At 49.4% G+C, this 15875-nt stretch overlaps 1 protein-coding gene across 4 annotated transcripts in view; it reads left to right on the top strand.

The window, feature by feature from the left end:
- The first annotated feature begins 4084 nt into the window (after nucleotides 1–4084).
- Nucleotides 4085–15875, top strand: part of TFCP2L1 (transcription factor CP2 like 1) — a 51098-nt gene continuing 39307 nt past the window's right edge. Inside the window, exons 1-2 of one of the 4 annotated variants that reach the window (XM_074363470.1) lie at nucleotides 4085–4340; nucleotides 7612–7763. In XM_074363470.1, coding sequence (XP_074219571.1) covers nucleotides 4279–4340; nucleotides 7612–7763 — 214 coding nt within the window. In that variant the 5' untranslated portion in view covers nucleotides 4085–4278. The remainder of the gene's footprint in view (nucleotides 4341–7611; nucleotides 7764–15875) is intronic. The other 3 variants (XM_074363472.1, XM_074363471.1, XM_074363473.1) reach the window with 3 other exon arrangements.

Genomic DNA, 15875 nt, shown 5'->3' with positions numbered 1-15875 from the left:
CACCCCCTAGGGGGGGCAGCCTGTGTCTGGCCGTGACCGGTTAGGGTGAGTATAAAAGCCCTGACCTCCTTGCCCAAATTCGAGACGATTTTGAGGATCATTCTAGTCCCAGTGCACCCCTATAGGGCCCACGGAAGTCTCAGCTTTCCTGGCCCCTCTGCCTGCTTCTTCCCTCCCTCCCGCCCCACAGCTGCTGATCCCAAGAGCACACTGCAACCAAGAGGTTAAGTAACTTGCCCAGGGTGACACAGCCAGTCCACCCCCCAGAAGTCAGAGGTCACTGGCCCCTTCTCACTCCAGGGGTGCCCTGTGGCCCATCTTTACTGTCACCCTTGTGCTTGTGGGTACCACACAACTTGGGAAGAGCCCCTGGGAGTTGGATGGGGGGAAGCGGCCCTTTTGAGTTTTGTGTGTAATTCTGGTTCTCTGAGAAGACTAGTTTAAATCGAGTGATCGACTTTTCTAGTGATTTTCATATTTGAAGGGTCCCCCACAGTATGTCATGTTCGTTCATGTCAGTCAGATTACACGAGCAGCTCATAGGTAGCTTCTTGGTGACGACCCCGGGTGCGGGGACGCATTTCAGAGCAGGATGTAGCCCTTGCCTTGGAGATTGCAGGGCCTGGTGGGGGCACAGACTCACTGAAGACACTGCCTTCCCATAGGGCTGTCAGCTCCCAAGGGCCTCGGAGACCCCTCCTTTCCCCAGCCGTCTGGTGCAGATTGCAGGGAGGACCAGGATGGGGGCAGAACACAGCAGCCCCTCCCATGCCCTGGCTAAGGCTGGGGGTCAAGGGGCTGAACAGAACAGGGAACTGAGTATAGGGCCCAGGGTCAGGGGGCCTGGGTTCAAATCTCGACTCCCAGGTGCCTCACCTGGGGCAGGTCACGTGGCGTTTGGAGCTTTGGTTTCCCCCCAGGGTCATCGCACTAAACCTTGCAGGACTGGGGTGACTGTATGCATTCTTTCAAGGGTAGAGCCAGTGTTCAGCAGGTGGGGGCTTCCTCCCCATCCCCTGCCTGGGCGCCTGTCCCCAGAGGGACTCGGGGTCCAGGGTGCTGCAAAGAGGCCCCACAGGCCGGAGACCAGACCTAGCAGGGCTCCCTCCTGCCACAGGGTCCCACCCTGTTTTCCTGCCTGGGCAGGTGCACAGCTGCGAGTGCCAGCCTGGCCTCCAGCTTGAGAACGCTGCACCCGCCATCTCCCCAGCCGGTGGCTGTAACAGGGCCATGGGAGAGGCTTGCCCCAGGAGAACATCCCTGCCCATGAGCTTGGTGGGGCCCTGGGCTGCTCCTTGGGAGCCGACACACATCTAATCACAGCACATTTGCCCAGCCTCCTGTGAAGGAACAGGACAGGAGTTGACTGTAGCCAAAGCACATGGGCCCCTAAGGCTTGGATCTGGCATCAAAACCCAGCTGCAGCATCCGGCTTCCTGAGCCTCAGTTTCCTCATCTGTTAAATGGGGCGACACCTACTTCTCAGCGTTGGCCAATTCCAGGGTTATGACACTAGGCCTGGCACAGAGTAAATGTCAATATTCCACCGCAAAAGAGTTGTGGTCATTTAGAAAACAAGAGGAGGGACTGGGAGGCCGTCAGCTGAAGGTGCGTCTTCCCCTCACTGGACTGGAAGCCCTGGGGTCCAGGCGGCGCCTGACTGTGCCCTGCGACACGGAGGCATCACAGGCAGAGTGCACGGAGTGACTCAGATGCAGTCTCCGTGGGCACGGCCAGTCCTCCCCTCAAGAGAGCCACATCTAGGAAAGGAGTGAAGTACGCAGCTGTCCAAAAGGTACAGAGAGAGCTGGTTATTCCCGAGAGGTGACACTCACTGACCCTAAGTTGTATCACAGTCTTGAAATGGGGCCTTATTGCTCCTGCTCATCAGTGGCAAGACTGAGGCTCAGAGGGCCTGGTGCCTCATTTCTCCGTTGCTATGAGACAGATCACGCCACCTCTTCCTGGCTTAAAGCTGCATCCTTGTATTTGCTCCCAGGGCTACGTTTTGGACAGGGCTCGGGGGCAGTTCAGTTCTGGTCCATGTGGTGTCTGCTGGAGCAGGTTCACAGGCCCATCCAAAATATCCTTTGCTGATGGCCAGAGTGGCCGGCGCCTAGGCGGGCCCCGCTCTCCGATGGGCAGTTAGATTCTCCACTCGGTGTCCAGAGCTCCAGGAGCTGCTTGGCCTCGTAGGGCTGGCTGGACCTGGGACACCATCATTTCCACTGTTTACGGTCAAAGAGAGTCACGGGACTGTTTGATGTGAGAAGCAACATGCGGTGGTCAACTTACCCCACCCAGGGTCACACATCCTGACAGCCGGGTGGGAAACTCAGCTCTGAGCCATGGTGCGCTCTTTCCCACATGAGCTGCCCCTCCTCCAGGTGTCTGCACAAGCCTTGTGCTCAGCCAGAGACCCTCCTCCAGCCCCCACTTCGCAGCCTGGCCCTACGTCCGCGCACCCATCCACCAGGAGATACCACGTTACCTGGGAGACCTTCCAGAGCTCCAAAGTCCTCCCCGATATTCACAGGGCAGCAGCTACTTCCTTGACCACACTGCTCTGTAATCCTCTCCCGTCAGAAAGCAAGCTTGCACCCAGCCCCCAGGGCCACCACGTGTCAGGTGCCCTCGGAGTATTCGTTCAGCAGAGAAATGGGCAAGCTCTTTCCACACCCCCAGAGCACCTCCCATTTAAATGCTGGGCTTGTTGTGGGCCCTCAGACAGAGCTTAGTGTTCAGGATGCTTATTTGGAAGTTCCCTTGAGATTAACACCTGTGTGAGGGATGGGACGAGGCAGGAGTGGACTGAGGAGGCCTGGGTAAGCTCTGACTGGCCCCACGGAGAATCCTGAGGCTAGAATATCCCATCAGCATCGATGGCCAGACTTTGACACTTGTGTGTGGGTAGTCGTTGGGGCCACCCCCTCAGGGGTGTGACCTTGAGCAAGGCTGCTCTCAGCCGAGGGCTGCCTGCTTGTAGTGGGTGCCACAAATCCTTCCTTGAAGGGAGATCCAAGTGGCAGAAGAGCAGCGGGAGGTGGTTGTGCCTGACAGCTGCTGGGAGGAAGTGGCTGGCCAGCTGTGGCCTGTGGCTGGAGGGAGGGGGCTGAGAGAACAGTGACAGGGATTTACCAACCCCCATGCTGGGGGAAGCAGGGAGTTCTGGGCCCTGGTCTCCGTGGGACTTCATTTGACTGGATTAACACTCAGGGATGAGGGGTGTAGCTCTTTTGGCCCGGCGCTGTGCCAGGCAGGGGGTGCGGGTATCACCTGGGCGGGGGTCCTTGCTCTTGGACCTCCGTTCCCTCCTAACTGCCCCACCCCCACGACGCACAGTCCACACCCCTTCCAGACTGATCTTTTCAAAAGGCAAATCAGATAGGCAACTCCTCTGCTTAAAACACACTTAGAATAAAACCCTAGCTCCTTTACCAGGGCCTGCCACGCCCTCTTTGATCTGCCCCACCTACCTCTCCCACCTCACCTCCTGGCCGTGCCAAAGCAGGTCAGCCTCAGGGCCTTGGCAATAACTGTTGCCCTTTCCTGGCACCACTTTCCTTCCAGTGTTCACAGAGCTGCTTCTTCTGAACCTATAACATTGAGCCTCAGTTCAATGTCACTCCTCCAGGAAGCCTTCTCTGATTACTCATTTGATGCATTCCTTTTTCCATATTTGCTCAGCAAATACTTACCGAGCATTCACTCTGTCCCAAGCACTTTTCTAGGCAGTCGGGACAGCACGGTGAGTTTATATTCTATTGGGAAAGACAAGCAATACACACAAGTATAAATTCAGGAGAAAACAGAACAAGATTTCTCAGAGTGTAAAGTACTGTGAAAAAGCAAGAGTAAGGCAAGGGGGCAGAGCGTGCCTGGGCTGGGCTCCTAGACATCCACCCTCACAGCGGCGTCTCCCCAACCACTGTGCCGCTCTGGGGACTCGCCCGGGCACAGAACCGAGAGCCCCGCGAAGGGAGGCGCGGAGGCAGTGGGGCTGCGGGGACGGAGACCAGAGCTCCACCCTCGGGGCCGGGGAAGAGGACGGCCCCCAGCCCCAGCCCGCGGCCGCGCGGCTCGCTCCCGGGAAGGGCGCGCCCCTGCGGGTCAGCCAGGTGAGGCACCTCCCCCCGCGGCCTGGGGGCGGGTCCGGCCGAGGCCCCGCCCCCGGGGCCCATAAATGCGCCGGGCGGGCGGGCATCGCGGTCGCGAGCGCTGCCTACAGGTGACCGTGCGAGGCCTTCGCGCCTGGGTCGGCCGGGCTCGGAGCCAGCCATGCTGTTCTGGCACACGCAGCCCGAGCACTACAACCAGCACAGCTCCGGCAGCTACCTGCGGTAAGGGCGCGCCGCCCGGCTCGACGGGCAGCCCCGGGGCTCAGGCCGGGGTCGTCGGACGTCCGGGGCCGGGAGGCCGCCGCCGGCCGCGGTCTGCGCTTGGAGACCGAGGGGAGATCCGCCCAGAGTCCCCCCGGGGGACCTGGCGCGGAGTTGAGGGCCCTCCCAGGAGGCAGGTTGTGGAGCCCGGTGCCCATGAGGGCCACGCCGCTGGGGACCCCCGGCGGGCGCCGCGCGCTCATCTGCCGGCCGCAGCCACCCCGTGTCCGTCCCCTCCCGGTCTCTCCGCGATCGCGTCGGAGAGGAGGAAGCTTCCTGCCGTCGGTCTGGAGCGCGTCCCGGGGAAGTCTGGTCCCCTGCTCTTTGCCCCTCTCCGCCCGGGTCCCGCCGAGCCTCGCGCCCTCTCCGGTGTCCTTGGTTCGGCCGCGGCCGAGTGAGTGGCGCGCGCGGACCTGAGCTCAGCCGCGCGGGCCGGCGGCGGCGGGCGGGGCTCGGGAGGGACCGGTCGCCCCCTCCCCGCGGGTGGTCTTGCGTATATTGGCCGAGGCCCGCGCTTTTATGGCCCTTGATGGAAATCTTTCTTCTTCTGCAGGGATTTGGCTAGTGCCCTTCCAAGGCAAAAGTAAGTCCTGCCTGTTTTCGAAGTTCTCTCTGCTGTCCCCTCGGAGGGGGCGGCACCCCGTTGGCTTCAGCTCCCGGAGGGTTGTTTTCTCCGGGCTGCAGCCGGCCGGTTTCTAATGGGCAGTCAGTTCACTTTACGAACTCGCCTGAACCAGCTTTAACCTGTCTTTATTTCCATCCTAGTCGCAGTTTATGAAATGTGCCCAATTTAACCCAAAGGGCATTTGGTATGAGCTCAGAGGAAGTGAACTGTGGGTCCGAGGGGGTCGCTGGCACTCCGCCCCCACCTTTTGGCCCCAAGAAGTTCCCGCTCAGATTTAGCGGTACCGGCTATTTGAAAATCCTGGCTTTTGATAGGTATTTGTCCAATAGTCCTCCCTGAAGACATCCCTGTTCCAGAAGGCAAAGGAGTGACCGAGTTTAACTGATGTGTCTGCTGTTTTTTATTCATGGGCCAGAGTAGTAGCAGATGGCTTAAGTCCAGGGTCTTAAGGACTGATGGGCTCCCTGCAGACCAAGGTGAAGTCACCAGAGGGAAGCTGCCTTGGGGGGTATCAGAAGCCCCCTGGGCAGATGTTAATCCTGGGCAGAAAAGTGTGTCCATTCACTTAGCTGAAGTGCTACAGTGAAATACATTTTTATTGTACTATATGATGTGGTTTTAGTTGTAATTTTGCCTCAATTTTAGTTCCTGGCCCTTAAGTCTGTTGACATACCTTAAAAATGAGTTTGAAGGTGACCCTGAGTGGAGGGTGTGTGTATTTAAAACTTCCTGGATACAGAAAATGTCATCCCTTTAGGGAATAATTCTCCTTTTGCATGGAGGTGGCCCTGCTGCTGAGATGAGAACTTGTCTGTGGAGTACCTCAGATCCCTTTTAGGATTTTAGTATTGCATTAAGTGGGGTGAGGTGGGGTGGGAGTTGGGGTGCAAGGTGCTATAAAGCCCTGCTGGTTTCTGGGGTCATTTTGGGACCGTGGATAAAGAAGCCTTTGGTCCACACTTTTTTTTTCTTTAATTTCACTTCTTGAAAGCTGGGGTTTTCACCCTTGTAGAGGTTGACCTCGGTGAAGGCCAAGGTGGGAGGTCAGTGAACATGGCCCTTGTCCCCCCGGCTCTTGGGTGAAGGTCTTGTCGTTTTCTTTGGTTTTGCGTTTTATTTTCCGTCCTCTTCTCAAGTGAAGAGCCCTGAAGCTGGCTGACCTCACGGGGTAGTAGCCTTTACTTCCTGCTTCTCTCCTTCTGTTTGATGTTCTAGTGACTTTTATTCCTCAGTAAATAAGGATGCCAAGGCTAAAACAAGTTACTGTTGAGTGATGGTTCTTACCACCCCCTCCCATCCCCCCTCCTTTTTTATGTAAAGGCGGCAGCCTGCTGGTTATTAACTTAGCATGGTCTGGGTAAACACGAAGTTGTGCAGTCCCCAGGTGCGGCGCAGACCTGCCTGCTTCTCTGTCGGTCCTCGATGACCCTTTGGAGTGTGCCCCAGCCAGGTAAAAGGAAGGCGTGGTTCAGGGGGGTGGCCAAGGCAGCACTGTCCTCTCATTGTTGGGCAGCAGGTGGTGGCCCCCACACGGGACGTTTTCCAGGAGTGCCCCAAGCCAGCCTAGTCCTTCTGAGAACTGACCACACCTGCGTGGGCTTGTGCCTGGTGTGTGTTTTAGAGATGCTTGGTTATTGTGTTGTCTGAGGAATGGGTTGTACCAGTGACTCTGCTGTTGGAGGAGTGAATAGGGTCAGCGGTTTGATTTGATCCTCCACCCGGGACGCACAGAGGGAGGCAGGTTATTGGAGAGGGCGCCAGCTTCCGTGCTGTTTCTGATCCTGAGCTTGACCGAGTGTCTCCTGCTCGCCGGTCATTCATGTTCTCAAGGGCTTCCCTTGTGAGGGCATCCAACACGTCATCTGGAAACAAGGTCTCCAGTCATAAGATGATGTGAGGCTCATTCTTGAGATGTGATGGGACTTTTGTCTAGAGGTGGAGGAAAAGAATCTTTGAGCATCTCAGGATTTTCCGTTTGGAAAAGAAAACTGAACCGAAACCAGGGTCCTTCGTTCTAGTTTTGCATTTAGGAGACATTAGTATGACCTTTAAAATAGAGGTCATGGGCCAACTGTCCTGTTTTTTGTTTTTTGTTTTTTTTTTGTCCTGTTTTTAGAAGATTGGAGGGATGTGTAAAGCAGTATCTGCCTTTGCAGAGTTTACAGAGCCCAGAGGACAGAGTCGTATTGGTCTGAGCAGTGACCAATAACTAACCAGAACAGTCTATTTAGAAAATTAAAAACTGTGTTCAGGTTCTTATTCTAAAAGCAAGATTTTTATACTGAGCAGTTTCTTGTGGATGGAAACCAGGTGGCATCTAAAGTTCATGGTATTACGGCTTGTCCCTTTGTCCCAGAGAAGATTTCTGTAATCTGGAGATATTTTTTTCTCACCTTAATGCATTTTTACCTCCCTGATTATTGGACTGATTGAAATCTCTCGAAGGTCATGGATGAAAGCAGACTCATCTGGGACTGGTTCACTCTGTTTGAGAGCGTTGCAGAGTCTCTGAGGAGGCGTGGGAGGCTGACCTTCGCCATGACCCCAAGGCCGGCCGCGGGCTCCGGGGCTGTGCTCCTGATCTTCGCCCCTCCCTGTGTGTTGCAGTGATGTGCTCGCTCTGCCCATCTTCAAGCAGGAGGAGCCCCAGCTGTCCCCTGAGAATGAGGCCCGCCTGCCGCCCCTGCAGTACGTGCTGTGTGCCGCCACGTCCCCTGCCGTGAAGCTGCACGAGGAGACCCTGACCTACCTCAACCAAGGTAGTGGCCGCAGCTCTGGGCCGGGGCGGGGGTTGGGTGGCCACCAGGAGGAGTGAGTGCGAGAGGTGGGGTGGGCTCTGGTGTCAGATAGATTCTCTTACTAGCTGTGAGAGACTTCCTGGGCCTTGGTATCTTCATCTGAAAAGTGGGCACATCAGCTGTTTCACTCAGGCCATGGGTGGGTGACGCGTGCCACGTTCCTTGTGTGGGCCGTCCAGGGAGCAGTTACTGCATCCTGTGCCACGGCTGATGTCCTTTCCTGGATGCAGGTCGAGCACCTGGGGGATGCGAGGTCAGCTGCCCTCTGTGGAGCTGCACCTGGCGGTGATGGTAGGCCAGTCCTGTCGCAGCCTGAGGGCTGGGTCCACACGCATGCGGTGGGAGCCCTCGGTGGCGATGGGGACACACTTGCACTCCGTGTCCTAGGAGACCGGCGTGGGCTTTGGACTTTGGACCCCTCCTCTAGCTCTGGGACTTGGAGCTGCTTTTTCTGTTTCTCTGAGCCTCAGTGTTCTCATGTGTGAAATGAAGAGTATAGTTGTGTGACGTTTAAAGGAATGAAGGTGTGTGAAGGGCCTGATTGGTTTCCGCTTTCCTCTATCAGAACGTGGATCAGTGTCCTACCCGACGGCACTTTTGTGGTTTCTGTAACATTATGTGTCTGTGTCGCATGTCCTCCTTGGGTAACTTCGGACATCCCGACATCCAGTGCATTGGTCCCCCTTCCGCCATTTTTTTAATTGTTCTTTTTTTTTTTAAATTGGAGTATAGTCAGTTTACAGTGTTACGTCAATTTCTGGTGCACATCATACTGGAGGAATGGAGGGCAGGGACATGGGGTTCTGGAGGGTTGCACCGAATGCCGGGGGTTGGGGGAGCAGCAGTGTGGTCAGTATGTCCTGCATGGGGCTGGGGGGGTGGCCTCCTCATGGAGAACCTCGACTCCGAGATTTGGGGACCCGATGGGGGTCCTCGACCTAATTGGCAGGCCTTCCGGCTCTGGGCCAGGACTGATCAGAATTAGCAGGTGGCTCTGTGTCGCCTGTGGATGGAAATCCCCCTCCCGTGGCTGACATGGCCCAGGGCAAGGGCAGGCTTGTCCCCGCGGGTGACTCTGGGCCTCAGTGGGTCCCCGGGCCAACCTCAGCCAGCTCCTGGCCCAGGCCTTGAGGTCTGTGCTCCGTCTGTTGAGCTGGTGCCGCTGATGGCTGACACCTGCCGTGTGCGAGAATGTCTCTGTGTCTGCGCTTATTCCTGGGCGGCTTTGTCACGGAAGGTCAGAAGCTACCAACCTGTGTACCTTCCAGCAGTGGCTGTCCCCCTGGGCCTCTGCCTTCCTGAGCGCAGCACGAGGGAACGGGTGATGTTCACAGAGCACTGAGTTTGGGCTGGTTCTTGTTGCTGGACCAGGACACTGCCCGCTCCCCGCCTCTTCTGTGAGGCCTCTGCCCGCCCCAGCTTCCCTCCCCCTGCCCTTAATCAGTCAACTTTGCACAGTGTTTTCGCAGTTCACAGACTAGGTCTTTTTAAGAGTTTTCCTTTGCTCTGTGTCTGTATGTTAAAAGACGGAAAAGGGGTGCCCCAGGGTCTTAGCATCCTGGACTTAATTCGGTTTGTTTACTTTAGATATCTTTAAAGTTACATTTACCTGATTGTTGCCTGATGGCTATCATACCTGTTCATTAGAGAAAACTTGGGTGATTTAGAAAAGTTAGAAGAAAGAAAATTAAAAATAAAATTAAAATCTCTAATTTCATCTGAGAACCATAGCTAATCTTATTTCTACACGTTTGTATATTTACCTTTTAAAATTATGATCATGCTGCAGATAAATACTCAGTTTTCTGCATTTACTACATTTGTGAACTTTTCTCATGTCATTGAAAGTGCTCTGAAAATTCACATTTCCTAATGGCTGCGTAGTTTTCTTCACTCTGACAGTCATCTCATAATATGGACACTTAGTATTCAGCTGTTGTCTTTGTGTGAAATGTTGGTAACTTCTTTAGATAAATAAATTAGAAGTAGAATTACTGGATTAAAGGGTTTGAATAAAGCTTTCAATAGATCTGACCAAACTGCCGGCTCCTCAGAACGTACCAGTTCACCTGGTAGCCAGCAGCGTGCATTATATTTCTTTCTCAATATTGGACGTTGTCATGTTTTTATCTGATTAGCGCAACATAGGATTTAGTCTTAAACTAGCATTTCTATCATTGCTAATGCAGTTGAATATTTCAAAATTTATTGATTGATCTTTTTAATTTTTCCGCCAGATATGGTCATGTTCTTTGAACATTTTTTTTTAAATTGAAGTATAGTCAGTTACAATGGGTCAATTTCTGGTGTACAGCGTAATGTTTCAGTCATACATATACGTACATATATTTGTTTTCATTTTCTTTTTCATGAAAGTGTTTGCACATTTTTTATTGGGATGGTTCTATCTTACTGATTTTAAGAACAGATACCAGAGGAAGAAAATCAACCTTTTTGCTGCCTCTCGTGGCGAACATTTACCCCTGGTCATTTAACCATATTTATTGTGTGGTAACTATATTTACGGTGTGAGATAAATGTCACAACTTTTTTTTTCAGTGTAGTTATTTAGTTTAAATGTCTATTGTCAAATCTTTCAGGCTTCTGAAATGGTTTTTCTTTTATGTTTAGAATACTTGCATACCCCCAAATCAGTTTAGTAGTTTCCTAAATTTCATGTAAGTTTCTAAATTTTAACATTGCAGTGCATTTGGAATTTTTTTGAAAGGTAGATATTAGGTATTTAATGATATTTTTCAGTGTTACTAAAATATGTATTTCTTTTCCCCCCAGCTTTACCAGTGAGATTTATACTTTCATACGTTGCATTTGGAGTTTGTGACGGAAAGTCTAGGCTTACTTATTTTTCTAAATAATTGACCTAGTTTATTGTAGTCAATGCCTAGTTTATTGCTTACTCTCACTGGTTTAAATTCCTCTTTTGAAATATTTGAAAAACCATCTTCTAAGGTATTAGTTTAGAAACAGACCTTTGTATAGGTATTTGTCCTGTACACCTGATATTCATTGATTCATGCCCTATTTCTTTTTTTAAAATTTTGTCTTTTTATTTATTTATTTGTTGTTGGGGGAGGGTAATTAGATTTATTTATTTATTTTTTAATGGCGGTCCTGGGGATTGAACCCAGGGCCTCATGCATGCTAAGCACGCACCCTGCCACTGAGCTATACCCCCCACCCCCTGATTCTTGCGCTATTTCTAATTGAACTAATTGTAGCTCGGAACTAGGTTTCCCCCTTTGAGGAGTAGAAGTTCCTTTTATCATCCGTCATAGGCAATCTCAATCACTAATTCTTACAGATGAATTTTACAACCATTGAATTTTCCTTCTGTACTTTTTTTAAAAAAAATTGATGAGATCATACACTTTATAAAATTGTTTCTCGCTTTTATTAAATACTAGTCTTTCAATATTTTCTATTATAATTAAAGCCTCTTAGACATTTGAAATGTCTGCATGTTATTTCACTATTTTCTCTTATTAGGACAGATTATTGTCATAACTGCTGGAGGAAAATACACAGTGTAATTATTTTAGTGTCCCATCTCCCATAATAAAATGGCAGTTGTGCAGGGCAGAGCTGTGGTTTTAACATTGTAACACCAGCATTAAGCTTGGTGGCGTGATAGCAGGTGCTCTGTGAGTATTCAGAAAATTTAAAAGTAGGCAGGATTTATTTTATTTTTGTTTTGTTTTTCTCTCTCTCCTACTTTCATTTTTTTTGTTTTTGTTTTTGTTGCTATTATCAGTAATGCTGTACTGGACATCTTTTCCAGTGTGCCTTGAAGTAGCTTATACGTCTGTGTCATAAGACAAATAGGCATCAGTTTAAAAAAAAAGTTTTTTGGCATATCAGCCAGCAATCAAAACCTTTTCGGTAAATTGAAGCTTGCTGTTAAGTGTTTAGTGTTTACTGCATTGGCGCTGTGACGTTTGTGGCACTGTTTCTTGGAGGCTGTCCTGTGACTTCTTTCTTGTAATGACATGTTTAAGCTTCTCTGGAAACATGGAAGGGATGCTGGGTCTGTAAACTAAAAAGCCATTTAAGCCACTGGATGTTCATGTCTCTGTGCAGTCAGACCACTGCCCTCACAGCATGGCTTGGGGACGGTGTGTTACTTATGGCGGTCCTGTCACCAAGCCCGATGGCTACTTTTGTACACAGTGAACATGGTTTGAGAAGCAGAGTCTGTCCTCTTCCTCAGAAATGGAGTCCTTAGGAAAAGAGGGGTCTACAAACTCCCAGGTCAACCCCTTTGTCAGCGGCCAAAGGTCAGTGTGGAGACAGATCTTTCCTGAAGGCTGGAGCCTGAGGGGAGGGATGAAGAGGGTGGTGGGGTGGAGACTGGGAGATCAGAAGAAAGAGAACCCCAGGCAATCTGTGTAGGGAATTCTGCCTTTGAGATAAGAGCAACTTTGCAAGAATGGCTTGTTATGGAGAAAGCCTTGGTATTTCCTATCAGAGCAACTCTTGAATCTTAAATATCAGGGTGGATTTTTATAGTAGTGTTACGTTCATTCATTCATGGAATAAATTCCCTGTCATTGGAGGGAGAGGATGGTTCAGTGAGAAGGGAGAAAAGCCTTGTGCACAAGCCAGACTGGGTGGGACAGGGGTGAAGTTAAGCACAGTGTTTACGAAGACTCCTAAGTGGTTCCATATGACTAGGGTTTGGAACACAGGGAAGAGTGGGAATGATGTATGCCTGGAGGTAGACCAGATGGCCAAGGTCTCCAGCTGCCTTGCAGAGGCTGAGCTGTTGGGCAGCTCCCTGGGCAAATCGTTTAACCTCTCAGTGCCTCCAGTTCCTCATCTGTAAAATGGAAAAAGTAAAATCCCTGCCAAGTAGGTGCTACTATGTAGATGCAATGCGTTAATGCCCGTAGAGTGCTGAAAACAGCATGAGTACTCACATGTTAGCCATTATTACTGGCAAGGTGGGTACACGTTTCCCCTGGTCGTATTTGGAAGTTAACGTGGTCATCAAATTAGGACTTTGAATTAAAAAAATTTTTAAATTATTTTCATCCCCCTACCTCATTCAAAGATTAACACGGGGTTTGTTCTAGAACTAAGCATTGTACCTCTTAGACTTGACAGATGGTAACTCTTGGAGAGATAAGAGGCAGGAGGCCTTCTGGACTTTTCTGTTTGTTCCTCACTCACTGTGCAACCAGGTAGTAGGCGTAACGCACAGCCGACATTCCTCTGCAGGGCGTTAAAACTGTCATTACGGAAGCACTGGACCCTACTTGGTGTGGGCTGCTGGGTTCAGGATTACTTGAAGTGGGAGGTGGGGACCCTAGGCGTTAGTGTGACAGCTGGCTTAGTGCTTTAGAATTCACCAAGCACATTTGTTTGTTCCCTTTTGAGTAATTCTCCCCTAGTGGAGTAGTCCTGTTTTTAGAAGGCAGGCTGACAGAGGTGAAGTGGGGCAGGCCTGGGGAGTGGTGGAGCGCTGATGTGACTGTGGAGGGGGCTCTGGGAGGGGAGGCACCCGCTTTTCCAGGACCTGCTACAGGCAGGGTTCTAGGCTAGGCACCTCCAGGGGCCTTGCCTGCCACCTGGAACTCTTGATGCAGCTCTGAGGGAGGGCGGGGGAGAAAATGCCTCCTGAACAACAACAAAAAAACCCATAATGGGTTTCTCCCACCCCACCCCCAGCCTCATGCTCTCCACCCACAGTGACCCGAGGGAATGGCCGGGGAGATAAGAACTCCCAGCGGGAAGTCCTGTCTTCCCGGATCCTAGAACCAAGTAGGATGGCAGCTTCTGCTCTAGGGAACTCCCAGAATCTCTAAGACCCTGGGTTTCCTCTTCTGTGGAGCTGAGCTGGTTTCATTTTGTGTTGCCTTGAGAATTAAGGGAATAATAAATGTCTGGCAAATAGTAAGCACACAGTTATATTATTTTCCCTTCTCCCCAATTATATCAGCGACTTTGAATTTAAGGAATGAGGCAAAGGATTAGTTCCTTTGTTTGTTATCCTTCCTCCGGAGGAGCTGAAGTTTTCTTTCCAGATTAATTTTTAGCCTGAAGTTTGGGAGTATAAACTGAGAAAACCAAATGACCCTTAGATACATTACTTTTCTTTTCTTTTTTTTTGTTTTCTCCCTTAATCTTTGCTGAGTGTAAAAATAGCCCACACTTACAAAACAGAGCAGCCGACAGTACAGAAATTTGCACTCTAGAAAGCTTCCCATGATCCACTTTCCAGGTTTTTCTTAGTCACACGTTATCCTATATGTGTCTACTTGTAGAGTGATGCACGAACCGCGAAGTGTCTGTAACTGTAGGCACGCATGCATGTGTATCTGTAGGAATGTGTGTGTCTCTTTTAAGAGAAATGAGATTGTATTATGTATAGTGTTTTAGCAACTTTTATTCTACCTCCCACCCCTACAACAATGTCTCTTCAAAGTCTTTCTGCTTGAGTACCGGAAAAAAAAAAGAAGCAAAAGCTGGTCTTTACTGGTTACATTATGACCCATTGTATGCATGTTGCATAATTTGTTCTCTTGAGGAACGTTAGGCTTGTTTCCATTTTTTTTCATAATCGCACCTGGCACCCCAGTGAACATCCATGTCACATACCTTTGTGCTTAAGCAGGAGTGAGAACATCTGTAGAAGAAATATCTAGAAATGGGATTGGAGGCACAACATTTTGATAGATGCTGCCATATTGCTGTGGAGTGAAGTCAGTGACGTTGTACCAATCTGTCCTTGTATGAACGATAACTATCTGAATAATTGTGTATTCCTCCCTTATCCTCCCTCCATCTTTACCAGCTGGGACATAGACTCCCTGAGGGTGGAGACCTTGGGTATCTTGCTCACTGCTGGTCCTAGAACAGTGCCTGGCACACAGAGCTTCTTTGAATGAGTGAAGAATGTCTATTTTTCTATATTTTTGCCAACACTTTTTAACCTTTGATAATTAGTGGGAAAAGCAGAAGGTATTCTTGTTTTAATGTTCACTTCTTTAATGATGACTGTTTTTCCATATTTTATTTGATTGTTTCTTTTTCCTTTCATCTGATTTACCTGCTTTTCAAGTGGGACTTTTCATCCTTTTGTTATTTAATTGTAAGGGCTCTTTGCATATGTGGGATAGTGTGTTAGAAATATTTTCCGGAGTTTTCATTGATTTTATTCATTTTTCTTTCATTTGTCTGCTTGTTCTTTATTTTACATAATAAAATTTTAAATACATTTTTATGGGGTCGGATTTATTAGATTTTAATGTTTCATGTCCTGTTTGGGAAAGGCCTTCTCCACTTTAAATTTTTGATCATATTCATCTGTTTTTTAAAGTTTTTTTTCCGTGTCTTTCATAATTTGGAACTTACTTTGGTATGTAAGGAATGAGGGAGGAATTCTGTATCTCACAGTAACCTACTGAATAGTGGAATACTACACAGCCAGGAAAAATGAGAGGTAAATCCTTACATATATCCGTGAATGCTACCCAGCATCTGCTGTTAAAAAAAAAACAAAACAAACCAGCTTTCTCCCTGTTGGTAATACCAGTTGGGTGGCACTATTAATTATCCTTTCTTAGAAACTTGGTGGCAGATTGAAAGCCAAGAAGTTGGGTACATCCATGTTCCAATTCAAGTTCTTTGTTCTTTCCCAGGTTCCCAAAGATGTCAACCGTGTTTTCTGTAAAACAGACGTAACACCCACTTCAGTGTTGTTTGAGAATTAACTGAGATACTGGTTTGTTTTGTTTTTGCTGTGTAAGGACACTTTATTTAGCCTCCATAAAATTTAGAAATGTTTACTCAGCCAAGAATTTTATAAACCACTTAACAAAGGTTAAAAAGAAAACCCAACAAAATAAGAACAGCTCCTCCATAATTAATCTATGAATTAATAAACTAATAAAAATATGAATAAGCTAGCTAGGGGTATGACTACTGCTAACTGGGTTTTTAATTTGTTTTTAAAACTTATCAACATTTATTGAAGTAAATATAAGATTCTTTGTCCAGATTGTTTTTCATAGCTCAGCATATAGAAATGATTTTTAATGCTTCAGAGGTCTC

Source organism: Camelus bactrianus, chromosome 5 (genome assembly GCF_048773025.1).
Source record: "Camelus bactrianus isolate YW-2024 breed Bactrian camel chromosome 5, ASM4877302v1, whole genome shotgun sequence".
Classification (NCBI taxonomy): Eukaryota; Metazoa; Chordata; class Mammalia; order Artiodactyla; family Camelidae; genus Camelus; species Camelus bactrianus.
The sequence above is the reverse complement of the archived record's forward strand: the minus strand, read 5'-3'. Positions and strand labels throughout refer to the sequence as shown.